The sequence below is a fragment of the Diabrotica virgifera genome, chromosome 5 (assembly GCF_917563875.1).
Source record: "Diabrotica virgifera virgifera chromosome 5, PGI_DIABVI_V3a".
NCBI lineage: Eukaryota > Metazoa > Arthropoda > Insecta > Coleoptera > Chrysomelidae > Diabrotica > Diabrotica virgifera.
In genome coordinates this window covers 22,753,405-22,781,368 of record NC_065447.1, presented here as the reverse complement: position 1 = coordinate 22,781,368, position 27,964 = coordinate 22,753,405, and the positions used below count along the sequence as shown (strand labels likewise).

General features: G+C 34.2%; 2 protein-coding genes across 2 annotated transcripts; one reads left to right on the top strand and one right to left on the bottom strand.

Annotated features, from left to right (window-relative positions):
- Positions 1 to 201: 201 nt before the first annotated feature.
- On the top strand, positions 202 to 5,822 carry LOC126884889 (uncharacterized). The gene is made up of 3 exons (XM_050651199.1): positions 202 to 2,208; positions 2,785 to 3,063; positions 5,799 to 5,822. Exons 1-3 carry the CDS (start codon positions 202 to 204, stop codon positions 5,820 to 5,822), a joined length of 2,310 nt encoding a protein of 769 aa, XP_050507156.1.
- Positions 5,823 to 5,831: 9 nt separating this feature from the next.
- LOC114332986 (farnesol dehydrogenase) lies at positions 5,832 to 24,900 on the bottom strand. Its single transcript, XM_028282792.2, has 4 exons — positions 24,623 to 24,900; positions 12,398 to 12,859; positions 10,216 to 10,362; positions 5,832 to 5,955 (listed from the first exon to the last, which is right to left on the bottom strand). Exons 1-4 carry the CDS (start codon positions 24,728 to 24,730, stop codon positions 5,914 to 5,916), a joined length of 759 nt encoding a protein of 252 aa, XP_028138593.2. The 5' UTR covers positions 24,731 to 24,900; the 3' UTR covers positions 5,832 to 5,913.
- Between the last annotated feature and the right edge of the window lie 3,064 nt (positions 24,901 to 27,964).

Below are 27,964 nucleotides of genomic sequence, written 5' to 3'. Positions count from 1 at the left end.
CGTTGCACGCTTGTGCATAAAAAAATAAAATTTAGGAAATCTGTTTGATTCATTTTTCCCGTAATAATTCTTAATTAAGTTGAGATTATTTGAATAAAATAATTAAATATAATATAAAAATATAAAATAAAAGCAAATAAAAACTATTCATACATTAGTTTAGTTGTTCGATATATACAAATAATACATTTTATATAAAAAATGGCTGACGATCAAATTAAGTCACTAAAATCACAAAGAGCAAATTTAAAAGGTCAGATAACTAGGTTCAGTAATTATCTAACAAGTAATAAAGACAAGCTGGATCAGTATGAGCTAATGGCTAGGCTCGAAAAGGTTGAAGAGACGTTAAGCAAATTTGATATATGTCAGTCAGCTTTAGAGTCCTTGGTGGACAATGAAGATCACAATAGTGAGAGAGATAGTTTTGAATCGGCATATTATGCAGCTGTTTCAAAAGCTCGTTCGATTTTGGGTGGCTCCATAGCTAGCGGTTCACACCTTTCATCAGAATCGTCTCAAATGTCTGATCCAATTGTAAATATTAAGTTACCTCCCCTCAGTTTAGTTCAATTTGACGGAAACTTGGAAAAATTTATGCAGTTTTATGATTCATTTAACAATATTATTCATACTAATAAAAATCTGTCAGCCATTCAAAAGTTTTATTACCTTTCTTCTTCATTAAAAGGAGAAGCGCTACAAACAATTCAATCCTTGCAGGTCAGCGATGCAAACTACTCTGTAGCTTGGGACCTTATATGCCAGAGATATAAGAATTCGCGCTTAATTATAAATAGCCACATAAAGGCTCTATTCGAAATTCCTTCTCTAAATAAAGAATCCAGGGAAGACTTAAGAAATCTCTTAGATACTTTACAAAAAAATATTCGTGCCTTGGAAAATCTTAAGCAGTCCGTTAAGGAATGGGACTCTATAATTATTTTCCTCGTGTCATCCAAGCTAGACAATAAAACAAGAAAGGAATGGGAATTATCTTTATCAGATGTAACCACATTGCCTTCTTATGAGGAATTCATTAAATTTCTTTCTACCCGTTGTCAGGCTTTGGAAATGTTAGAATTCAAATCAGATACTACTAACGAAAGCTCTCGCGAAGTTAGAAAGTCAAAAAATAGGTCTTATACCCATGTTTCTCATCAGAATAATAAAATATGTAGTTTTTGCAAAGGATCTCATTTAATATATTATTGTCAAGGTCTCTTAAAACTTACTGTTGACAATCGGATAAAGGAAATTAGAAAATTGAGACTTTGCACTAAATGCTTACGAGCAGGTCATGCTAACAAGGATTGTAGAAGTGAAGATTGTCGCAAATGCAACAGGAATCACAACACGTTGCTACACTTAGAAAAATTGACCAATCAAAATAATCCGTCGACGAGCACTGAAGTTAGAGAAGAAACTTCAAGTGATAGACAGGTAAATCTGTTTTCTTCAAGTTTAGAAAATAAGGATGAGTTGTATTTTCCAACTAATGAAACAGTACTAGCGAGTAGTGACTCAAGTTCATATATTTTACTCTCTACTGCGAATATTTATATTCAAGATAAAAGTGGATGCTTTGTAAAATGCAGAGCTCTTCTAGATTCCGCAAGTCAATCAAACTACATGACTTATAATTGTCTAACAAAACTAGGTCTTAATAAATCTAACGTAGATATTGCTACGTCGGGTATAAGTAAAAAGTTGGTACGAATAAACCATTCAACTAAAGCTAAAATATATTCAATGAACAAGTCATTTCATGCAGATCTTAGTTTTTTGGCGTTAGAAAAAATAACGGACAACTTGCCGGGTATATCTTTTAACAGGGAGGCCATCAACTTTCCTAAAAATATTCAACTCGCAGACACTGACTTTAATCAATCTAAACCTATTGAGGTATTGTTAGGTGCTAGTATATTTTGGTCACTAATGTGTGTTGGCCAGATAAAATGTGGCAAGAACATGCCTGTGCTCCAGAAGACGCATCTTGGCTGGATACTCTCCGGACCTATAAGTTTACTTAATTCTTGTAATAATATATGCAATCTAAACATAAAAAATCTTGATATTCAAGAAAAGCTAGAAAAATTCTGGAAGCTTGAGGAATGTCCGACTACTACTCGGCTATCCCAAGAAGAATTGGAGTGCGAAGAGCACTTCAAACAAACTACTTCTAGAGGTAGTGACGGCAAATTCATTGTCAGTCTGCCTATCAAGGCAACATTAAACAAAATGGGTGAATCCAAAGATGGCGCAATACGTCGATTGTATAGTATTGAAAAACGCCTATCTAAAAATGAAAAATTAAAAGATCAATATCATTCCTTTATGAAAGAGTATATTCAATTAGGTCATATGTCCTTAATTAATGAAAGTGACGAAATGTCGAACATAAAATATTATATGCCACATCATTGTGTAATTAAAGAATCAAGCCTAACGACGAAGTGTCGCGTGGTTTTTGACGCATCTGCTAAAACTTCTACCGGTTTATCGCTGAATGATGTCTTGAAAACTGGTCCGAATATACAAGATGAACTTTTTTCTATTCTTAGATTTCGTTGTCACAACTACGTATTTACGGGTGACATCGAAAAAATGTACCGTATGGTAAACATAAAGGAATCCGAACGCGATTTGCAACGTATTGTTTGGAGATTTAATCCTGACGAGGAAATTAAGCAGTTTAGACTTAATACTATCACGTATGGCACTGCTCCTGCGTCATTTATTGCAACTAGAGTATTGCATCAAATTGCACAAATTAATTCGAAGCAATATCCCGAAGAGAGTCGTATAATTTTAAGGGACTTCTATGTGGATGATTTAATCACTGGGGCCTCTACGATTGAGGAAGCCCAGAAATTTAAATGTAACATCTCAGCCATGCTGTCAGATGCGGGTTTTATACTCCGTAAATGGGCGTCTAATGACCAGAAAATTTTGGAAGGTGATAACGACATAAATTTACCACAGTACTTCATTACAGACGACAAAACAGTAAAAACCTTGGGTTTGATTTGGGATTCCAATAACGATGAATTAGGTTATTCGGTAAATTTTAGCGAGCGTATCCATAAGCGAGTTACTAAAAGATTTATTTTATCTACAATCGCGCAAATATTTGATCCATTAGGGTTAATAGGTCCAGTATGCATACGTGCCAAACTAATTCTACAGCAACTGTGGAAGGAAAAAATTGATTGGGATCAAACTGTTCCAGCTGATTTGTTCTCATCGTTTATTAATTTCTATAAACAGCTGTCGGATATTGATAAAATTTCTATACCAAGGCAGGTAAGCATGGTGGACGCAGTTGAATTTACATTACATGCCTTCTCGGATGCCTCTATTGCAGGCTACGGTGTATGTATATATTTGGTCTCAAAAACCGATAATGAATCCTATTATTCTCGAATTCTATGCTCAAAATCCAGAGTCGCGCCGCTCAGAAGTATATCCTTACCGCGACTCGAATTATGTGGAGCTGTACTGGCAGCTACGCTAACGAAAAAGGTGATAGATACCTTAAACGTGAAGTTATCCTCCACGTATTTGTGGACTGATTCCACAATTGTGCTTGCTTGGATTTCCATGCAACCTAGTGATCTAAAAACATTTGTATCCAATCGTGTTTCTATTATACAAGAGTTGACAGAGGCATCGCAATGGGGTCACGTGCGTTCTCCAGAAAATCCCGCTGATATCGTTTCACGTGGAATGAGCCCAATGGAATTAACCTCGTCGCAGTTATGGTGGCATGGTCCCGATTGGCTGGGAACGTCCCATTTAAGATGGTCTCGTCAGAATAAAGTTTATACTGAAGACATTCCAGAAAGACGGAAAAATAAAACGTTAAATTTTTTAACTATAAATGAATTCGATTTGTTGGAACGCTATTCCTCATACTTAAAGCTATTGCGAGTTACGGGCTACTGTCTTAGATTTAGGTACAACGCTCAGAATCGCGAGTCTAGATTAACGGGTCCTCTAACAATTGCTGAGTTAGATAGGGCATTAAATGCGTTAATCATGTTGGCACAGAGACAAGATTTTTCCAAGGAGATCGACGCGTTAAATTCCGGTAATGTATTGCCTAAGAAAAGTAGAATATTATCCTTGGATCCTTTTTTAGAAGGTAATTTAATAAGAGTGGGCGGCAGATTAAAAAACTCTGACCTACCCTACAGCCAAAAATTTCCCTTGTTATTGTCCGACAAAAACAATTTCACTAAGCTATTGATCAGATATCAACATCAAAAAATGTTACATGCTGGTCCTCAGGCAGTTTTATGCAGTCTGAGGGAGCAATTTTGGCTCTTAAACAGCAGAACCGTGGTAAGAGGCATAATAAGAAAGTGTTTAATCTGTTATAAGTCAAATCCACGCCTAATGGCTCCAAAAATGGGAGACCTTCCGTCTTCCCGAGTAACATATTCTCATCCCTTTAGTAGGGTTGGATTAGATTTTGCCGGTCCCTTTATGATAAAGGACGGTAAATTGCGCTCTAAAAAATTAGTAAAGGCATATTTATGCGTATTCGTATGCTTCACTACCAAGGCCACTCACTTTGAGTTAGTAGGAGACCTCTCCTATACGACGTTTTTGGACGCCTTAAAGCGTTTCATTTCGCGACGGGGTCTGCCTAGCGACATTTTCTCTGATAATGCTACTAACTTTGTTGGTGCTGCAAATAATCTTAAAGTGGTGTACCAAGCAATTTATGATTCCACAAATAACACACAAGTTAAATCATTTTTAGCCGAAAATAAAATAGAATGGCACTTTATACCTCCTCGAGCCCCTCATTTTGGTGGTCTCTGGGAGGCTTGCGTAAAATCTTGTAAATTTCATCTTAAGCGAATAATTGGGGATGCTCATCTGACATTTGAACAGTTGTATACAGTATTGGTTCAGATTGAAGCGATTCTTAATTCCCGTCCATTAATCCCTTTATCCCAAAATCCTGATGATTTAGGAGTCTTAACACCAGCCCACTTCCTAATAGGACGAACCCTAACCAGTTTCCCTCAAAGACAACTTGATGATGTACCGGCAAACAGGCTAAAAGTTCATGAAAGACTTCAACAATTGACCTGTCATTTTTGGAAGCGGTGGCATCGAGAGTATCTGCAGTCTCTTCAAGCTAGAAGTAAATGGAAATCTTCAACTGGCGAGTTAAAGCCAGGTGCCATGGTGTTGCTAAAAGAAGATAATGTTTCCCCATACCAGTGGCCGATTGGCCGCGTTATTGAGGTGCATCCTGGCAAGGACAAAATAGTTCGTGTGGTGACTATAAAGACTACAAGGGGCTCAGTGAAGAGAGCGTTTAGTAAGGTGTGTCCTCTACCTATTGACTAGCTGCCACACTGATCAGTATACCTGTTGAATCCCTCCAGCGGCAGTTGAACGGGGGCGGCATGTTCAGTTCCATGAACAAAGAAGTGAAAACTGGCAACGACGCGAAATATTTGTGACGTTTTTCGACCGTCTGAAGTGCGCGCTTCGTGTGAGACAAGAAGAAAAGAGAGAACAACTAAGACTTTTCGATGCGGTAGCATCAAACGTAATTCTGTAATAATTTTTGTAATTATTGGTTTAATAAAAATACAGTCCGCTAAATCAATTATTTGTACTACAAAAGAAGAGATGAGAGAAAATAATAAGGTATTTGTATACCCATTCACTACCCTTCTATAATCCCAAAGCCGCGTTAGCTGTATAAAAAGTAGACTGTTATTTATTATCTAGTGTATTAATATTTATTATTACTGTATTAATGTTTGTAGTTTAACCAATATTTCTTGGATTAAAAATACTGATTTATAAAATGAAAATTTTATTAATTTAAATAAAAATAAACAAAATACAACTAAATGCTAACCGCTTGACTAACTAAACAATTTAAAACTGTTCCCCCAGTGGCTTAATCATTAGCTCGTGAATCTGAAAATATAAATTTATAAAATTAGTTTTAAAAGTTAAAACATTAATTACGGGAAAATTATCTCTTTGGAAGAAAGTTCAACTGTGTTAATAAATTGTGTAAAATAACGATTTTATACTAATTTCAGTGATCGTCGCAATATACTAATTTTACTTGGTTTGAAAGTGTTTGGTAATGTCGAACGCTTTTTCATTGTCGATAAAGCAGGCGTAAATATCTTTAAGTTGATCCAGGCGTTTTTGAACCAAGAATTGTGTTTTATATAATAAGCAAAAATACTTAAAGGGTGTGGCTAATTAACCTTATCCACTGCACGTCTTTAAATTTTCTTTTCTTGGGAAGGGTCACAAAATGTACATAAACTTCAACCAGTCCAATGGAATTTGATCGGTATCGTATATTTCATGAAATAATTCCAATATTTTATTCATGTTGTTCTCGTTGAAAACGATTTTATTGAATCCTTTTGCTTTCCCATCTTTAAGAGGAAACAGTAGCAATCAACAGGTAGCGAAAACGCGTTCCAAGATTGCGGCTGTAATTTTGAATATTTTTTCGAGATATTTGGCACACGTATTCGTAATATAATAAAGAATGGCGGTACAGAGCCCAATTTGAAAAATATATTAATATGTGGAAATTACTCTGTAATTAAATACAATATTAAAAAACGAGCCTGTACCGCCATTAAGAAGAACAAAAAAATACACTTTCTTCAAATAAACTTTTTTATCCGATGCCTAGATTTTGTGTCATTTTGGAACTACTAAATTTTTTTATTTCGTTAGTAGTTCCAAAATGACACAAAATCTAGGCATCGGATAAAAAAGTTTATTTGAAGAAAGTGTATTTTTTGTTCTTCTTAATGGCGGTACAGGCTCGTTTTTTTAATATTGTATTTAATTACAGAGTAATTTCCACATATTAATATATTTTTCAAATTGGACTCTGTACCGCCATTCTTTATTATATTACGAATACGAGTGCCAAATATCTCGAAAAAATATTCAAAATTACAGCTGCAATCTTGGAACGCGTTTTTGCTACCTGTTGATTGCTACTGTATCACCTTAATTTAATCTATAGCTTTTATCGGAGTTTTTGTATAGAATCCGAAGTCCTTGGTCAAATTTCTCACCATTAATACAACCTTGGGTATTAATGTTTACGGAGAATTTATGTGTATGAACAGACAGATATGAATAATTCATGCTTTTTAAATTTCAATGTTGTAAAATGGGTGAAAACAGTATATTAGGGGGGGGGAGTATGCTAAATTTGCAGTTACTCGAGCGTTATGGGGACCTTCTTCTTCTTCTTCTTTTGCCCTTTAATTCGTCCAATTCTGAACATAGGCTTCCCCCAGTTTCCTCCATTCGCTTCTGTTTAGTGCTTTCTGTTTCCAGTGCGTTCCTCCTATCTTTTTAATGTCGTCTCCCCATCTCATCTGGGGTCGTCCTCTTGCTCTCTTTCCTGTCCATGGTCTCCATTGTTGTATCGTGCTATTCCACCTATTTTCCGTTTGTCTAGCGTTATGACCTGCGAAGCTCCATTTTAGCCTGGTTATATGTTGACCTGCGTCTTTGACTTTTGTTCTATTTCTGACCCAGTTGTTTTGCTTTTTGTCTGTCAATTTTACTCCTAACATTGCTCTCTCCATGGCTCTTTGTGTCTTTATTATTTTATCCATGTTTGCCTTGGTCAAGGTCCATGTTTGGCATGCGTATGTGAGAATTGGGAGTATGCACTGGTCAAACACTCTTGTTTTTAAGTATTGTTGTATTTTTTTATTCTTTAGGACCCATTTTAATTTTCCAAATCCTGCCCAGGCTAATCTGACCCTTCTTTTTACCTCCGCTGTTTGGTTTTCCTTATTTATTTTTATAATCTGTCCCAAATATATATAATCATTAACCGCTTCTATTGTGGTGTCGTTTAGTATTACGTTTCTATTGTCTTGTGTGTTTGTCATTGTTTTTGTTTTGGCAAAATTCATTTTTAGACCTATCTGTTCGGATTCATTTGCTAGTTCGGTTAGCATGGTTTGTAGTTCTTCAAAACTTGATGCTATGACTACTACATCGTCTGCATATCTTAGGTGGTTTAGTTTCTTTCCATTTATGTTTATTCCCATGTTTGTCCATTCCATTGTTTTGAAAACATCTTCCAGTGCTAATGTAAATAGTTTAGGAGAAATAGCATAGAGGAGTCCCTGTCGCACTCCTCTGTTAATTGGTATGGGTTTTGTGGTTTCTTCCAATTGTACTGTCATTGTTGCTTTCTTATATATATATTATGTATTAGCATTCTGTATCTGGAATCTATTCGACAGTTGTTTATAGCTTTTTCTATTGCCCACATTTCCACGCTGTCAAATGCTTTTTCGTAGTCAACGAACGCTAAGTGCAGATCTATATGGTATTCGTTAGCTTTTTCTATTAGTGTCCTAACTGTTAGAAGATGGTCAGTGGTGCTATATCCCTTTCGGAATCCTGCCTGCTCTACGGGTTGATACGAGTCCAATTTTTATGTTAGTCTGTTGTTCATAATCCTCATGAATAGTTTATACGTTTGCGACAGCAGTGAGATGGGTCTGTAATTTTTTATGTCCTTTCTGTCGCCTTTCTTAAATAGCAGGATTGTAAGACTTTCGTTCCATTCGTCGGGTATTTCTCCTTTATGTAGACACTGATTAAACAGATTTCTTAATGTTTGTAAGATTTCTTCTTTCCCTTCTTTCAACATTTCAGCAAGGATTCCATCTGGTCCTGGTGCTTTGTTGTTCTTTAATTGTGATAGTGCTGCTTCTATTTCATAATTTTCTATTTTTGGTAGTGTTTCTGAGTTTACATTCGTGATTGTTTTCTTGATATATTCCTGAGTGTTGAAGTTTGCGTCTTTCTTTGAGGTTATGGGGACCTAATGGGTTTTAAATATTAGGACCTAAAACCAAAAAAATGTAAGTAAGGTTTTTCATTTAAGTGGGGACCCATTTCCATTTTTTGAAATTATACTTCTTTAGGCGCGATTAAGAGTAAAATTTCATAATACTGCGCGCATGCGCACACAGACAGTATGGCGTTTAGTTGCTGAATCTTTCAAGTTATGTATAAATATATCAGTGCAAGAAAAGGTGTGAAAAGAATATATTAGTGTTTTAAGTAAATATATTATAATTTTTGTGTTTTTGGATTTGTCTTGCTCAGGAGTAAGATGAGTATTATTAAAACATTTTATTGTTGTCTGTTTGTTACCGTGAATTGTCATTAGATACGTCCGAACCGATATAAACACAGTCCTCGTAGCGCAGTTGGTATAGCAGTCGGCCAGAGATCGAGAGATCTTGAGTTCGCATCCGGAGCAATCCTATATTTGTTTTTATTTTTTTGAAAGCGGTAAGCACAAAATTAGTTTGGTGTTTAAAAAAATTAAAACAAACTGTTTAAAGTATATTTATTTTTTAAAAATCATATAATAGAAATATAACTTCTTAAGTGCGTACAAAGTACACACACATTCTTTTTCTGATTTAATTTTCCATTTCGAACAATCGTTTCTTCCGATTATAGAGCCATCTACCCATAATTCGAAAAAATGTCTCGAATAAAAGTTACATATTTTTACGTAAGGAGTCCATATCTGCAATAAAAAAAGGGGCTCCTATTTAAGATTTTTAAGTAACCCCCCACCCCACCTCCGTGGGGAGTCGTCTTTGGTGTCATTCGACAGATTTTTCAAAAATATTAAATTCGTGTATTTTGCACTTTTTCGATCTGATCTTCATTTCGCAAAATATCGCGGGGTTCGTATTTTAAATTTACCCCTACCCTTCTCCGTGGGGGGTCATGTTTGGTATCATTCGATAGATTTTTGAAAAACATTGAAAACGGATTTTTTAGTTTTTAGATCTGACGTTTATTTGTCGAAATATTCGCTTTTTTCTTGTGAAACTTTGTGATTCGCCCATTTCCGTACGCTCCGCTCAAATCGTCAGATTTTTAAAATAAACACTGTCCTGTATGTATAACTTCTTATACATAACTTAATTCAAACATACCTTATCTTAATCTGACGATCTCGAGTTTTTCTAAGGATAGATCTTTTTCGGGTCCCCCTTAACGAACTCCCCTGCATTAAGATCCAATATATGGTAGTGGTACATTTACAGGATACAAGGTTTCTCCCCATGTGATTTTCTGACGCGCTCAAGTAACTGCAAAAATCCCCGCTTTGGCTCCTCTACCAATAGTGATATTTACCTGTACATGTGGTGGTGTAGAGAGGACGTATAAAACTCCATCAGCTATATCTTCCGGTTTTAATATTGAATTTTTTAGTTGCTCAAAATAATCAGAATTTTTAACTTCGTCGACCATTTCTGTCTCAACCAAACCAGGACTAATGCTCTAAAATGAAATCAATATTTAAAACGAAATATTTAGTAAGATACAATAGAAGTTAAAATACACACTCCGCGTGCATTGCTGTTGGGTAGACTGAGTTGCTCAGTAGCGGTGTTGGCGGTCCCAAGTCCGGAAAAAGGATGAGGGTTCGTTTCAAATTTTTTTTTTCGAATTCAAAAGACGAAAAATTTTCAAATCGATTTTTTTAGAAAACGATGCATCCTACCGACTTAAAGCAAGAGTAACTTTTAGTACTAGAATACCTCAGAATTTAATAATCCAGTGTCAAAAATACTTAGAAGTTAAAGACAAAAAGTTATGTAAAATAACCGTTGCCCTATCCAAACTGGACGCCTATGACAGGTGCTAGAAATTCGCAATTGATAGAGTCGATTTATCTCTGGAAGATAAATAGGTGTACCAGTTCTAGTTCCCTTAGGAACCTTAGGTTCTATGGCCAATGTTAACAACAATATAGAAGTATGAATGGAAGTAGAATGCTTAATTACAAAAAATTTGTAACCACAATAGAGCCTTTAGTGGTATGGGCATGTACAACGAATGCCAGAACACAGGTGTCCGAAAAGAATATTGGATTGGGACCCTCCGCAAAAAAGACACTCGATACGGTGAAACATAATCCGTTAATAAAACTACTGAGAACAAAGAACATCGACACTAGGGATGTAAGAATAATAAATAATCTGTATTATGAACAAGAAGATGTCATAAGAATAAATAATAATTTAAACACGAATAAAATAAAAATCAAAAGAGGCGTTAGACATCAATGTTTAATGCCTACTAAGAAGATATATTCAAAAAAGCATTAGAAGATGAAGTAGCAGGCATAAAAATAAATGGCCTACCCATATGTGAAATTAGATACGCCGATGACACAATACTAATAGCAGAATCTATTACAGATCTACAAAGAATTTTAAATAAGGTTGTTGCAACAAGTGAAGAATTTGGTCTGTCACTGAACATAAAGAAAACGAAATTCATGGTTATATCAAAGAAAAATATTAGAAACATCAATCTACACGTAAATAATAAGACGATAGAACGAGTTCAGAATTATAACTATTTAGGGACGAACATTAGTGAAACAAACGATTATACCAAAGAAATCCGAATTAGAATAGAGAAGGCTAGAAGTGCATTCACTAATATAAAACAAATATTGTGTAGTAGAGACCTCAGCCTAGATCTTAGAAAGCGAGTACTAAAATGTTATGTATTTTCTGTTCTTTTGTATGGTGTGGAGACATGGACTCTCAATAAACAATGCCTCAATAGATTGGAAGCATTTGAGATGTGGACGTATCGAAGCAGGGGCGTCATTTGAGTGTTCGGGGGGGGGGCATTTGCCCCCCCTGACCCTGAAAATGACTGAAATTTACAAAAAATAGATCAATTTTGTATTATGTTTGCATATATAATGTATTGTATATATAATGCTTGCCCCACCTATCAAAATTTCAAATGACGCTCCTGTATCGAAGAATGCTGAGAATCTCCTGGACAGACAGAATAACCAATGAGGAAGTACTAAGGAGAATACAGAACAGCAGGGAGATACTGGATTCCATCAAAATAAGAAAACTTCAATACTTGGGTCATATAACACGTGGTGACAGATATGAACTCCTAAAATTAATTATGCAGGGAAAGCTTCAAGGAAGGCGCAGCATAGGTAGGAGAAAAATGTCCTGGCTGAGAAATATCAGAGAATGGTTTGGATGCAGCTCAACTGAACTCTTTCGGGCTGTAGTGTCGAAAGTGAGAATAGCAATGATGATTGCCAACCTTCGTCGCGGAGATGGCACGTAAAGAAGAAGAAGAAGCAAAAAAGGCAGAGAGGAAGGCCTTCCATAATAGGGTACATAGGAAATGCTATGATAGATAGAGGCATCAGAGAAGGTAACTGGGAGAATAGGGTGGTGTGAAGGACGAAAACGGTGAAAGCATAATGAGAAAAAGCCGAAGAAAAAGAAGAAATTATTTTATACTAAGTTTATAATTAGTTACTTACGGTCACTCTTATTTTTGACTTTAATGCGTTTAGTTCGTTCCTTAATGTTTCTGTCAAAGCAGTCACTCCATGTTTGGTTGCTGGATACACGTTCACTTGTGGAAAATTACTTACTTTATGACCGAATACGCTATTTATATGAATAATCTGTCCATCAATATTATTCTTTTTCATGATACTAATTGCCTCTCTTGTTGCTATGCATAATGCTAACAGATTAACATTAATAGTGGCTTTCCAAGCTTCTGTGTCACCATCTATTAGACCTACGTGTTTTACGCAACCAGCATTGTTGACTAGGATAGCTACAGGACCAACATTTGTCGAAGTCCATTTGAAGATTTCTTTTATGTCTTCTTCTTTGGTCATGTCTGCTTTGACTGAGTACAACTTCCCCTTTTTGCCTTGAAGTTTATGAGCTAACGCATCTATTCTTTCTTTTCTTCTAGCAGCACCTACTACCTATAAATAATTTTTTATTCAAATTAATTTCATGGGAATATAATATGATCGAAAAAATCGAAAAAAGAGATTCTCAAATTATCGAAGCCATTTATTGGAATCAGACAGTAATCATAAAGACCAATGGTAACACATCAAAGCTAATTGAAATATAACTAGGTATCAGACAGGGTTGTTTGCTATCACCGATAGTGTTTAAAGTCTAGGTACTCGGAGGTAATATTTGTGAATGCTCTATCGCACTCTCCACAAGGTATCAGGAGAAACGAACAACGATCCTATACATAGGCTAGTCGCAACAGAGAGAGGACCTACATATTCGTGTATAAAATTTTTTACCAAATTAGCTGTTAGAATTAAATTGCAATAGAATTTTGATATATTTAGAACTGAAATAAAAAGCATTTTATTGGATTTAGAAATATATTCTGTGTATGAGTTTTTAAATCACACATTTTAACTTTTAACTCATAGTAGTTGTAATTGTAATTTTGTATGTATATTAGACACTTATTATTCAATTGTGACAATTTGCTATAAGTGTGTTGTTTACAATTTTTTCTACGAGCGTGCAAAAATGTTTACTTTCGCGCACGCATTTTAGTTTAGAAAGTTTCACTTTTCCGCACGCGCCTTACTTTTCCGCACGCGTGTTACTTTTCCGCACGCGGTTTTTACTTTTCCGCACGCGTGTTAATTTAGATATGTTAATATGTCTTTAAAGTAATTATAATACATGCAATAAACTAATATTTAGATATTATTTACTAATTTATTTCAAATATATTTTATTGTGTTCCTGTTTTAATGAAATTAAAGCGACAATTCGGTGAAATAAAATTATTTTGACATAATATTCGAAAGTCAAATCGGTAGACAATAACAGTCGTTTTGAATCATCGTCATGGAAACCAAGATCGTCGCCATGCTAACTAATTATATTGAAAGTTTGGTTTTGACAACCTTGTCAAAGAATTAATTTGTGTATGTATTTTCATATTAATTAAATTAATAAGATTTGGTAATTTTTTAAACACTCTTAGAAAACCTATTGTTCCTAACTCTTGCAGAAAGTCTCTTTTCCGCACTCGACTGCTTGCCGAACTCCCGTTTCGCGTCGTTCGGCAAACTGCAGTCGCGTGCGGAAAAGAATGACTTTCTGCACTTGTTAGGAAAATAACTATTTTTTAATAAAAGATATTTTGAATTTGAATTTGAACGATTAAATAACAGCCTCTATTAAATTTTAATGACTGATTCGGACCATAATCTCCAGGTATTGTTAAATCGGGTCACTGAAAGTTGTGAAAAAATGGAGATGAAGATCAATACTGCGAAAACCAAAGTTATGAAAATATTAAAGAACAAAAATTTACCCCTTCCAATATATGTATATGAACCACCAACAGCTTGAATACTTAGACCAATACATATATCTTGGCTGCTGGTTCAACAATCAACTTAATTTTAAACAAGAAGTAAGTGCGAGGATTGAGGTTGCCCAACGCAGCTTTATCAAAATGAAGAACTTATTTTGTATCAGTAGCATTAATATCAGCCGTAGATGTCGTTTTCTGTATTGCTATGTATGGTCTATAACAGGGGTGGCCAAACTGTGGCTCGCGAGCCACATGTGGGTCTTTGAAGGATTATTTGTGGCTCTCAATAAATGTCCCAAAATTACTTTTAATTTTTGTGTTTCAAAATGTGGCAACAAATATAAAAGACTAAGCGTAACATCAGGGCTTGGACAAGGAGACCCATTATCACTGTTGCTATTCAGTTTGGCCTTAGAATATCTAATAAGTAAAATATCATCTGAGCTGACGACAGGAGGATTTGCGAATCGAGGATCAGATCTATTGTTGGCCTTTGGTGATGATATAGGTGCAGTCGATCATTCTGCAAGAGACGTGAGAGAGGTGTTTTCACAACTCGAGGAAGAAACAGTTAGTCTGGGCCTTCGAATAAATGAAGAGAATACGAAATACATGCTAGTAACCCAAAATCTAAGACCAAGAGTTAGGTGGAACATAACTATTAATGACCACAACTTCGAAGTAGTAAAAGAGTTTAAATATCTTGGAACGGTAATCACAGATGACAATCACATTGTAAAAAGAGGTCCTAGCAAGGATAGCTGCGTGGAATAGAGCAATAACTCCCTATCATCATTACTAAGATTTAAGCTGTTAAAAAAACAATCTAAATTAAGACTATATACCCAATTATCCAATTGTTAAATATGGAAGTGAAACTTGGACTCTACATCAGTGGGAAATAAATCTTCTTCAGATGCAAATCCACTAATGGATGTTAGCGATCACATTTTCCATTAACTCTCTGTTTCTTGCAATATGTACCAGATATTGATTGTCGTTAATCCCTGTCCATTGCCTTATTGTTTCGGAGCCAGGACATTTTCTTGCGTCCCATTCCTTTCTTGCCTTCAATTTTACCCTCGTTTATAAGTTGGAGGAACTGTTGTTTTTCATTTCGCATGATGTGACCTAGATACACAGTTTTCTTTTTCATGATGGTTTCGAAAAGTTGGCGTTCTTGGTTGATTCTTTTAAGGACATCTACATTTGTGACTTTCGTTGTCCATGGTATCTTTAGGATATGGCGATAAAGCCACATTTCGAAAGCTTCTAATCTGTTTATATCCCTCGTTTTGAGTGTCCAGCCCTCTACGCTATATAGCAGCACCGACCATACGTAGCACTTAGTAAACCTTAGTCTCAGTTGAAGATCGAACTCTGAACAGGTCAGTACCTTCCTGAATTTTACGAAAGCTTGTCGAGCTTACTCAATATGACCTTTTACTTCCCTGTCCGATGCCCAGTCTTCAAAAAGCCACGATCCCAGGTATTTAAATTTACTCAGTTTTTCAATGGACTTGGTATTCAGTGTTATGGTGGAGTTTTAAAGTGAATCCATGTTTCTGGAGATGATCATGAATTTGGTCTTTTTGGTATTAATCTCTAATCCCATTCTCTTAATGTATTCTCCGATTATAGTAACAAGTTGTTGAAGATCGGCTGTGTTGTCACAGATTAAATAAATAAGCTACTAGGAAATAAATAAGCTGCTGGTATTTGAAAGCAAAGTCGTCTGAATGATATTTGGTCCTCAAAGAGATGAATTGGTAGAAGAGTGGTACTGAAAACATCGTCAGACATACAAAAGCTAAGATAAGATGGGCAGGTCATGTGGTAGATCAGAGGAAGACAGAGTTTTAACGGTGTTTTTTGAGAGGCGATAGAAGATCAATAGGCCATCTCAGAAGAATATGGAAGGATGATGAAGAATCGAAGTATCCTAAGTTAGTAAAGGCTGCTTGTAGAATTATTTGTATATTTGAAACAATGATGTCAACCATTTTATTTCACTTTAAAATTCGTGAAATCCAAACAGTTAGAGAAAAATTGAATACCTTTTTTACACTTTTTAGATAATTGTTTAATTGCGGCTCGCGAAAAATTTCAAATTTTGAAAAATGGCTCGGACTATCAAGGATCTTGGCCACCGATGGTCTATAATATTGTATGGAACGGAAACCTTGACCCTCAACATGTTTAACTTGATGAACAAGTTAGAAGTCTCTGAATTCTGGCGTTTTAGAAGGGTCTTGAAAATATCTTGGACAACCCACTCCAACAACGAAAATGTCCTGAGTAGAATTGATATAGATAAGGAGCTGCTAAAGATCATAAAAATTTAAAAAAAGTTAGCTACTTGGGACACATAAAAGGAAACGAAAGGTATCACCTCGCGCAAGTGATCATCTCAGGGAAGATTGAAGGAAAACGGAGTCCTGGTAAGCGGCAGATTTCATAGCTTAAAAATACCAGAGACTGCCTTGATTCAACATCTTTCTTCTTCTTTAAGTTCCATCTTCTATCGAAGGTTGGAAATCATCATGGCAATGCGGATCCTGTTGACTGCCGCTCTAAATAGCTCTGCACTACTGCATTCGAACCATTCTCTTAATAAATGACGGTTTTGCTTGTTTTCGATTCAGAGGGATGCACACCCGCTGGACAGGCTGTTTTTACCACTGCAGGCGTCATCAGCAGCGTTCGTTAGCGTGCACTCCTCTGAATCGAAAAACAGCCGGACCATCAATTTAAAGGGAATCTGAAAGATAATTCAAAATCCCCATTTGGACGCGATACAGCGACATCTCTTAACAAATTGAAGAGTCTCAGTTGCAGAATCCATCAAAAATGGTAAATAGTTATTTAAATCTGAGACTATTCGTGTTAAAATTTCTTTCTGGTACATCCTTAATCTGCGACTTTTTCAATTAATAAGACCGCAGACGACGAATATAGAAAACGAAAAGGAAACGATCACATTCCGTTTTCATTCGTCTAGGAAAAAAGGATAGAAGAGGAACTTTCAGTACTCAAATCCGAGTAAAGATAGAAAAATAACTATGATGGTTTTTTTTTTCGATTCAGAGGGATGCACACCCGCTGGGCAGGCTGTTTCTACCATTGCAGGCGTCATCAGCAGCGTTCGTTAGCGTGCACTCCTCTGAATCGAAAAACAGCCGGACCATCAATTTAAAGGGAATCTGAAAGATAATTCAAAATCCCCATTAGGACGCGATACAGCGACATCTCTTAACAAATTGAAGAGTCTCAGATGCAGAATCCACCAAAAATGGTAAATAGTTATTTAAATCTGAGACTATTCGTGTTGAAAGTTCTTTCTGGTACATCCTTAATCTGCGACTTTTTCAATTAATAAAACCGATAATTTTTCAATTAATAATATGTTCGTCGTCTGCGGTGTTATTAATTGAAAAAGTCGCAGATTAAGGATGTACCAGAAAGAACTTTCAACACGAATAGTCTCAGATTTAAATAACTATTTACCATATTTGGTGGATTCTGCATCTGAGACTCTTCAATTTGTTAAGAGATGTCGCTGTATCGCGTCCTAATGGGGATTTTGAATTATCTTTCAGATTTCCTTTAAATTGATGGTCCGGCTCTTTTTCGATTTAGAGGAGTGCACGCTAACGAACGCTGCTGATGACGCCTGCAGTGGTAGAAACAGCCTGTCCAGCGGGTGTGCATCCCTCTGAATCGAAAACAAGCAAAACCATCATTTATTATTTTTCTATCTTTACTCGGATTTGAGTACTGAAAGTTCCTCTTCTGTCCTTTTTTCCTAGACGAATGAAAACGGAATGTGATCGTTTCCTTTTTGTTTTCTATATTCGTCGTCTGCGGTCTTATTAATTGAAAAAGTCGCAGATTAGGGATGTACCAGAAAGAACTTTCAACACGAATAGTCTCAGATTTAAATAACTATTTACCATTTTTGGTGGATTCTGCATCTGAGACTCTTCAATTTATAAAAAGTAAGTAAGTTCTTAAGCCAGGATGTTCTTCGTCTTCCCACATTTCGCTTTCCTCGGATTTTGCCTTGCATAATAAGATGTAATAATGCGTATTTTTGCCCTCTCATCACATGTCTCAAGTACTCAAGAATCAACATCTTTGTTAAGAGCCAATTAGGCCAAAACAGTTAAAAACTTGCAAATAAAATAGAAAGTGACAAAGAAACGGTAAAAACCAGGCATGAAAAAGGAAAACGAAAAGAAAATAATGTATCAAAAAATAAAACAGTTTACGAAACCAAGGAGACCAAGGAGGAAATTGCATGCATGAAGAAATGCAGATATTAATCGAAAAATATGGAATGACCAACAATTACCAAAAGAATGATAGGAAGCAAAAATATGTCTCATTCACAAAAAAGGAAATAAGATCGAATGCAAAAAGTACAGGGCATATTCTAAATGACGCGACATATACACAATATTAACATGGCATATAAAGAATATACTTAAAAAAAGAATGGAAAATATAATTGGTGAGTAACAGGCAGATTTTAGACAAGGAAGAAGCGCAACAGAACCAAAAGTGGTACAGCTTATGGGCAACAACTACAACTAGAGAGCCAACAGTGTGACTTACCTTGGTTGTAATCTAAATGAGAACAGAGATGAACAAAGAAATTAGAATACGTATAGGTATAGAAGGCTAGAGTTACATTTTTAAAGATAAAGAAAATCTTATGTGGAATCAATATAACTTTGAGACTAAAAATTGAATTAGTAAGATGTTATCTTTTTTCTGTGGGATGGGGCTATCTATTGGGGATGAAACGTTATATACGTTGCACTATGCAGATGACCAGGTAGTTATTGCCCAAGACAAAGAAGACGTATATGGGTGGAAAACTAATGGAAGAGCACAAAAAATGAGGCCTCGAAGTAAATGTCCAAAAACACAATATCTTTGCGTAGGAGGAGAAAATACTGCAGATGACCTCGACTTAGAAGTACATATTTGGGAGTAAAACTGACAAAGACAGGGAGAAGTGATGAAGCCATAAAAGACAGAATAACCAAAGGAAAACAAGTTATAGGTGCGTTGAATTCAGTATTATGGCAAAAAAATATAAGACCGGAAACGAAAAAGAATATATAATACCACATTAAAACCAGTAATCGTCTTTGGCTCAGAAGTGTGGCAGTTATCACAAAAACTTAAAGGTAACCTTTTGGCAGTTGAAATGGATTTTTGGAGGAGAGCAGCGGGAAAGTCTAGATTAGAACATGTGAAAAATGAGGACATCAGAAGACAAATGAGAGTACAAAGATCAATTATAGAAGACATCGAAAAACAACAACTAATATGGTACGGACATGTTAGACGTATGGGGGAAGAAAGACTACCCAAAAAGATATTAGAATGGGTACCACCAGAGAAAAGAAAACGAGGGCGACCACCAACAACATGGATCTAAGGAATATCAAAAGCAATGTCAGCAAGAAATCTATCTCAAGAAGACTGGCAGAATAGACAGGCTTAGCGAACGGGAAGCCAAAGGCGTATTACGCTGTGAACGGGATATATATAGATGTTATCTGTTCTTTATTCTTTTATATGGTGTCGAAGAATAAGGCTTTAACGGGTACAATTTTTAGAAAACTAGAAGCCATTAAAATATATGTGAAGGTATAATTTGTAACTAGGTTGTTCAGTAGCGAATGGGAAAATTTACGGAAGGGGGCAAAACAGTTAAAATTCGAAAACTTTGGTATTTTATCCACATTATGCGTCATCCAGAAAGATATAATATACTTCATTTAATAATACACGTCAAGATAGGCGAAGGAAGTGGGCCAGGACAAAGAAAAACTTGATGGCTTAGAGTAAAAACGCAGTGGAGCATCGCACCTCGCCAGGCACATTGCCTCGCACATCGCATCCTGGAAAACAAATTATTTTATTCTTCAAAACGTAGCGAGCTTGACGAGGTACGATGCTTCGTGATGTGCAATGCTATTTAAATGCATTAAATTGCGCAGCAATGTGCCTGGCAAGGTGCGATGCTTCACTATAGGTTTGTTCCAACTCGATACAAAACCGTTCTTGAATCGTTACACGCATGCGCAATAACGAATAATTATGCGCAGTAACACATTTTTCGTTACTGTGCATACTCGTAACCGTTCAAGAACGGTTTTGTATCGAGTTGAAACAAACCTAATGTCTTTACACTTAGGAACCTGAGAGTAAGATTTAACAGATCCTTTGCATCCCTTTTCCGAGCTGCTGTCAACAAAATTAGTGTTAGTCTGGGCTGTTATCGGAGAATAGGCCATTTTTGGGAAAAGTTATTTACCAGCAATTTTATTGCTCAAATCGAATCTTATGATGGTATATATTAATAATATAGGTATGCAAAGTCCGCAGATAGTGTGCTACTTTTTTTATAAACAAAATGGCGCCCGAAAATCGTGTTTTTTTCAATTTTTGCTCTATAACTCCAAAGATTTTAATTTTACACCAAAAACACCCAAATAAAAATTTACCGCAATTAAACTCCGCATAGGGATGTGTTTTTTCCGATTCACTTCGACGAAAACTTTCCCCGGAAAAAGCGGGTTTTTCCAACAAAATCTTTCATTTTCAACTAAAATTTTAGGTAAGTAATTGTTAATAAATAATTAAATAACTTGGTAATGTAAAAGCCCCTTTTGTATAGATTATAATTCCAGAAGCCGATGGAAATTGAATTAACAGTTTAGCAACAATTGAATTGTTAATTAAAAATTTACGGTCGCTATAATAACGACAATAATTATGGTACATAAGAATAACTATGATTTTTTCATAAAACGGCACTATACCTATCTAATGTACTTTACAGAACTGAAATTGGACTATTTAAGCGGCCTCAGGAATATTTTAAAATTATAAAGAATTTTTTGGCTTAAAAACAAATAGAATATCTCAGGAAATATTAAATTAAATTAAATTGTAAAAAACGGTATTCGAAAAACAGCGGCAGGACGCTTCTTTTAAAAGAAAAAACGTTTAATTATGATGAGTAGTTCCTGAGATACAACTGGTCAAAGTTGACCGGAATTTACGACAAAGATATAAACAATAGGATCATAATTTTCGAACTATCACCTTTTTATTTTTGTCCTCTTTCTCCTCACCAATTTTCATATCCTGAAAATACTCATAACATATATTATTATAATAAAAACTATCGATAATACTAATACGTGTGAAAATTGCCAAAAATATCAAAATTCCAATCAAAAATTAGGTTGGAGAAAATGTAACACTCAAAGTTCAAAATCGGTATACGTTAAAAAAATGCATTTTCTCGGCTTCCCATGGAGCAATTTCCTTCATCCTTTTTTTGTTCCCAAGCAACTCGAGTAGAGCCATCGAACTAACGCATTATTAAATGTCAGACTTGCTTTTGTTTTGTTATAATAAATTAATTTATTCATTTATTATAACACAAAATTTTAATTTGTTTAAATAATTATACAGCTTTCAAATGAGAATATTTATGTTTTTAACTTTAAAAGGTACACTTGTAGTAAGTTTATCTAAAAAAAGCCTACAACTGGAAAAATATGTAGTTTTCTGTTCTTATAAATAAATTAATCTATTATAACATAACAAAAGCAAGTTTGACATTTAATAATGCGTTATTTCGATGGCCCTACTCGAGTTATTAGGGAATAAGAAAAGAATGAAGGAAATTGATCCATGGGAAGCCGAGAAAATGTATTTTTTAACGTATACCGATTTTGAACTTTGAGGGTTACATTTTCTCCAACCTAATTTTTGATTGGAATTTTGCTATTTTTGGCAATTTTCACACGTATTATCGATAGTTTTTATTATAATAATATATGATATAAGTATTTTAAAGATATGAAAATTGCTGTGGCGAAAGAGGACAAAAATTAAAAGGTGATGGTTTGAACATTATGATCCTATTGTTTATATCTTTGCTGTAAATTCCGGTGAACTTTGAACGGTTGTATCTCCGGAATAATTAAACATTTTTTCTTTTAAAAGAAGCGTCCTGCCACTGATTTTCGAATGCCGTTTTCATAATTTAATTTAGTTTAATATTTCCCGAGATATTCTATTTGTTTATAAGCCAAAAAATTGTTTATAATTTTAAAATATTTCTGAGGCCGCTTAAATATTCCAATTTTAATTCTGTAAAGTACATTAGATAGGTATAGTGTATTTTTATGAAAAAATCATAGTTATTCTTATGCAGCATAATTATTGTCGTTATTATAGCGACCGTAAATTTTTAATTAACAATTCAATTGTTGCTAAACTGTTCATTCAATTTCCATTTGCTTCTAAAGTTATAATCTATACGAAAAGTGCTTTTACATTTCCAAGTTATTTAATGATTGATTAACAATTACTTATCTAAAATTTTAGTTGAAAATTAAAGATTTTGTTGGAAAAACCCGCTTTTTCCAGGGAAAGTTTTCGTCGAAATGAATCGGGAAAAACACGTCTCTATGCAGAATTTAATGGCGGTGAATTTTTATTTAGGTGTTTTTGGTGTAAAGTTAAAATCTTTGGAGTTATAGAGCAAAAATTTAAAAAAACACGACTTTCGGGCGCCATTTTGTTTATAAAAAAAGTAGCACACTATCTGCGGACTTTGCATACCTATATTATTAATACATACAATAATGAGATTCGATTCCAGCAATAAAATTGCTGGTAAATAACTTTTCCTTGTATTTTGCTAATTAGCCCAGAGTATATAGCCAGCGTACGATATTCGAGTATGGCACAGAAATAAGAACAATCAAATACCGAAGCAAACAACATCACCATGGAAGTAAAATTAAATTAGTAAGATACATTCCATGTCAAATCACTGAGGCAAAAACTTTTGGACCTCCGATTTGTTTGAAACTTGGTGTATAGCTTCTGCGAGACGTAAAAAATAAGACATTTAAGTTTAGAAAGTCTTCTTCTTCTTCTTCTTCTTCTTTTGTTTTCTCAAAATGTTATTTTATGCGATTTTACAGTGATTTGGTGTTTATTTAAACAAATTTGCATTTTCTATCATAAATTGTCGATGGAAAAAATAATATTTGAATAGAAGGGACTCAAAAATATCATTATAAGGCATTATAATAAGTTATTTGGATTCAAAACACGTTTTTAATAAAATTTTAGTGAACACAACGTTAAAATACCGTTTTTTACATTTTCCTCCATTCCCAAAATACATCATATTTGATTTAGCTGAAAATTTGCCCACAGATAGCCAAAACAGGACTTTAAGTGGTTAAAAGTATTTGAATTATTTTAAAATACAAAAAAGGTTACATGGAATAATATCACACTCAAAAGTATATTAGTCCAGTCGGGATAGCATTTGACCTTGCATACCGAGCTGCCCAAAATTTTATTTTATTTTTCTAATCTTTAGGGGGGTTAATAGTAGCCTAAATTTAAAATCGCAAATGAATTCCTCCATTACGTTAGCCGCCATCTTGATGTTAAAGGAGAACCGTTTTTGCTCAATATCTGCTCATTTTTTCCGAACTTTTCGACAAAAATCGTAGGAACTGAAATTGTTCCAAATAAATCATATTTACAATTATTACAGATTTATTTTAACAATTTTTGTCGTGAGGTTGATATTTTCCAGGTTAATTGTACTTACAGTAGGCGCCTACGTTTTTGACTATGATATTGCACGTAACTTTTTTATTATTGCAAAATAATTCAAATTCATTTAACCACTTAAACTCCTATGTTTGGCTATCTGTGGGCAAATTTTTAGCCAAATCGAATATGATGTATTTTGGGAATGGAGGAAAATGTAAAAAACTGTATTTTAACGTTTTCTACACTATCAAATTTGATCAAAAACTTGTTTTGAATCAAAATAACTTGTTATAATGCCATATAATGACATTTTTCAATCCCTTCTATTAAGATATTATTTTTTCCATTTATACTTTACGATATAAAATGCAAATTTGTTTAAATAAATACCAATCACTGTAAAATCGCTTAAAATAACATTTTGAAAGAAAAAAGAAGAAGATGAAGACAATTCGACCATAAATGTCTTATTTTTACATTCCGCAGATGCTATATGCCAATTTTCAGACAAATCGGCGATCTAAAAGGTTTTTTGATCCAAAATTGAGTGAGTTAAAATGGAATCACCCGTAATCATAAACAAATTCAAGAGTTAGATTAAGCGTGATTTTCAATTTATCAGTATTCATAAGAAACATAAGAACAATAAAAAATACCTCGACAATTTTAAGTGGTATATGAAGCGAAATCAACACTATAATATTATAAGTACTCTGGAAGATTATAAAAACATTAATTGTATTAATTAAATATTCACTACCCTTACCAAAAGTCCATTCTCCACTAATAGTTCTGCAATGGCTGCTCCTATTCCAGAACTAGCACCAGTAACAACGGCTACTTTGCCTTTCCATCTGTCCATAGAAAGAACCATCGTGGGACTATTAACAAAATGCAGTAAGAGGAGTATCTGCCTCTCTTTTATATGCTTTTAAATCTCAATAAGCATCCTATTTATATTTATAATTGCGCAATATGTTCAAGAGGAAATGCAATTAAAAAATATATGCGTACCTACGTAATTTCCAATTATGTAGGTACTCTACTCCATAATCACTAGTATTAAAATGGTTAGAAGCATGCAACAATGCATTTTTTATTGCGTTGTGCGGTCAAAACAGAAAAATATTTGTGTTGCAGATTTGAAACGCTTCTTAATAGGCAAGGAAGTATTCACATCCGATTTCGTTAAACCATCCGATTTTCATGAAAATTGGTGAGTAGTTAGAATATAACACAAGAAACAAAAGTGACATAGTACCAACTTGCGCTTTTTGCCTGGGGGTGGATGTCACCCGTTATTGTGGGTGAAAAATTATTTTATTAAAAATAACCCCATAAATAGATATAGGGACGAATTCTAAGCAAAATGTGCTATTTCATGTTAAATTAAATAATAATTTTCATAAAAATAAATCAATACTTTTAAGTTATTAAAGATCAAAATTTTTAATTTTTTGTGAATAAAATGCATGTATTAATAAAGTTTTTCAAAAATAACTAAAAAAAGTTACGACATCGGAAGTACATAATAATCTCATATCCAGCTTCAGTGACTGCATTCTAAAAAGACGCGTAGAAACGGAATATACCGACTATTTTTTTGTATTTTTACAGCACCAAACCATTTTTATACGATTTGACATATTTTTCAAGTTCAAAATATTAACAAATAACTATCACTTTGAATTAAATTATTTTTCTATGAATGCTATACAATGTGCAACTTCTCTCTCTACATACATTCAAACCGAACAATTTCTCACGCAGTGAGAAAACTCGGCCATTGCAGTGAGAAATATTTTTCTCACGGGTTGTCTTTACATATGATCACCGTTTCCATGGTAACATGCACAATACAAACACAATTATTTTTGTCAAACAAAATGTGTTGAAGCAAAACTTACCATGAATTACCTTTCAAAACTGTTCAAATATAACTGTTAATTATAATTTTAAATAAATAAAATATATAAATTTTAAGAATATTAAATACCTACATGTATATGTAGGGGAGAGTTGGACAAAACGGGATACCATTCTTGTTTATTTTTATTACGGAAAAAATGTTAAAGAAATTATCATATTATTATTTTTTATAGGTATAAAATTTATTGAAGCACACAAAAAACATATTTTTCTACGAGCGTGCAAAAATGTCTACTTTCGCGCACGGATTTTAGTTTAGAAAGTTTCACTTTTCCGCACGAGTGTTACTTTTTCGCACACGTGTTACTTTTCCGCACGCGGTTTTACTTTTCCGCACGCGTGTTAATTTAGATATGTTAATATGGCTTTAAAGTAATTATAATACAGTACGAATTCTGTACGATTCCTGTACGAACAGACCTATTGAAAGTTTGGTTTTGACAACCTTGTCAAAGAATTAATTTGTGTATGTATTTTCATATTAATTAAATTAATTGATTAAGATTTGGTTATTTTTTAAAGACTCTTAGAAAAAGTATTGTTCCTAACTCTTGCAGAAAGTCTCTTTTCCGCACTCGACTGCTTGCCGAACTCCCGCTTCGCGTCGTTCGGCAAACTGCAGTCGCGTGCGGAAAAGAATAACTTTCTGCACTTGTTAGGAAAATAACTATTTTAGCTATTTTTAATGACTGGAAAATAGTAAAAAAATATTTAATTAAGTCCTGCACATCCTGTTTTAGCATACCACGGTTGGATAAAACGGGATAGGTTCACAATATTTAATTTTTTGCATAAAATTATCTAAGAAGTATATCTAAGTAGATATAAGACTGCAAAGCAAAATTTACCTTTGAAAAGACAATAGGTATCTTCAGTAGTCAGAAACTTAAAAATAGGCCTTTTTTATGTTTTATTGCAAAATGACAAATAAGACCTTTTATTTAGGACTAGGTACGTATATCACAACAAAAGTCACATATAAAGATGTTGTTCTTTTCTGCAGTATGAGAACACGCTTTATCGCTATTTAAAAATTAATAGGCCAACAAATAAATAGGTGGATAAAACGGGACATAAAAAACTGTATCCCATTTTATCCAACTTATAAGTGTCCCGTTTTGTCCAACTCAGACATTTTCTAAAACAAAAATGGCTCCTGCCTAAACGAGAAACTAAAATTAGATAGACTACACATGAGAATATTTGTTAATGAGTGCTTAGTTAAATGTAATAGTCACCGGAATTATATGTTTAGATATGTAGGCAATATAATGTAGAAAACAACGCACTTAAAAGTACAAAGTACCAAAAAAATAGAGTCAAACAATTCTAAACACAACAACTTTTCATCAAATATTGGCATCGAGGTAAAACAAACTGAGAATGTTAAAATGGCGACTGAGAACAAGTTTTCGTCTTTGTTCGATTGATATCAGCACTAGCTGGGTCTCTAGGCTAGGTATCCCGTTTTATCCGACTATCCCGTTTTATCCAACTCTCCCCTATTTTATTTCAATTTACTAGCTGACCCGGCAGACTTCGTACTGCCTCAATAGATAAAAACAAACTTTTGTATACAATAAACTTAAAATAAACAAAAGGAATTCGTAATTAATAAACAAAAAATGCTCGATGTGAATGAGGTTTTATTATTATTTTTAATTAATTACACTTGATGTTTGAAATAATAAAGTTTAGTTAGAAGTAACAAAATAAAGTTTGTAGTGCAACAGTTACAATCTTAAATTTGTTTATCTTATAATGAATATAACAGCTTTATTATATCTATGTACATTCAAAACAACCCTCTATTTATGATTGGGTTCTGGGAGATTCAAGTAAAAATAACTAAAACTGAATAAAATTAAATACAAATAAATAAAATCATATTAACTTAAATACAATTAAATAAAGCTAAAAAAATTAAATAAAAATAATAAATTAATTAAAAAATAATAATAAAATTAAATAAAAGAAAATATAGTTTAATAAAAATAAATAGCAAGGAGTCTACCTACTTAATTTCATATTTTTCACGTCATTATTGTGAGAGTTACGGCGTCATGGGCAACCCCCTAATGACGTACGGGTATGAAATATAGACAGCAACCTACTCCTAGTCCAGTCCAATATACCTGCAAAATTTCATAAAAATCGGTCAAGTCGTTTAGGAGGGGTA

Bases quoted from the DNA above. Each gene is read 5' to 3' on its own strand.
- LOC126884889 (XM_050651199.1), top strand. From the start codon at position 202: ATGGCTGACGATCAAATTAAGTCACTAAAATCACAAAGAGCAAATTTA. The intron at 2,209-2,784 runs GTCAGTCTGCCT...ATTAATTCGAAG, and splicing joins GTAGTGACGGCAAATTCATT to CAATATCCCGAAGAGAGTCG. The intron at 3,064-5,798 runs GTAAATTTTAGC...TAATGTTTGTAG, and splicing joins ACGATGAATTAGGTTATTCG to TTTAACCAATATTTCTTGGA.
- LOC114332986 (XM_028282792.2), bottom strand. From the start codon at position 24,730: ATGGTTCTTTCTATGGACAGATGGAAAGGCAAAGTAGCCGTTGTTACT. The intron at 12,860-24,622 runs GTAAGGGTAGTG...AATTATTTATAG, and splicing joins TAGTGGAGAATGGACTTTTG to GTAGTAGGTGCTGCTAGAAG. The intron at 5,956-10,215 runs GTAAATATCACT...TTATATTTTCAG, and splicing joins CTACACCACCACATGTACAG to ATTCACGAGCTAATGATTAA.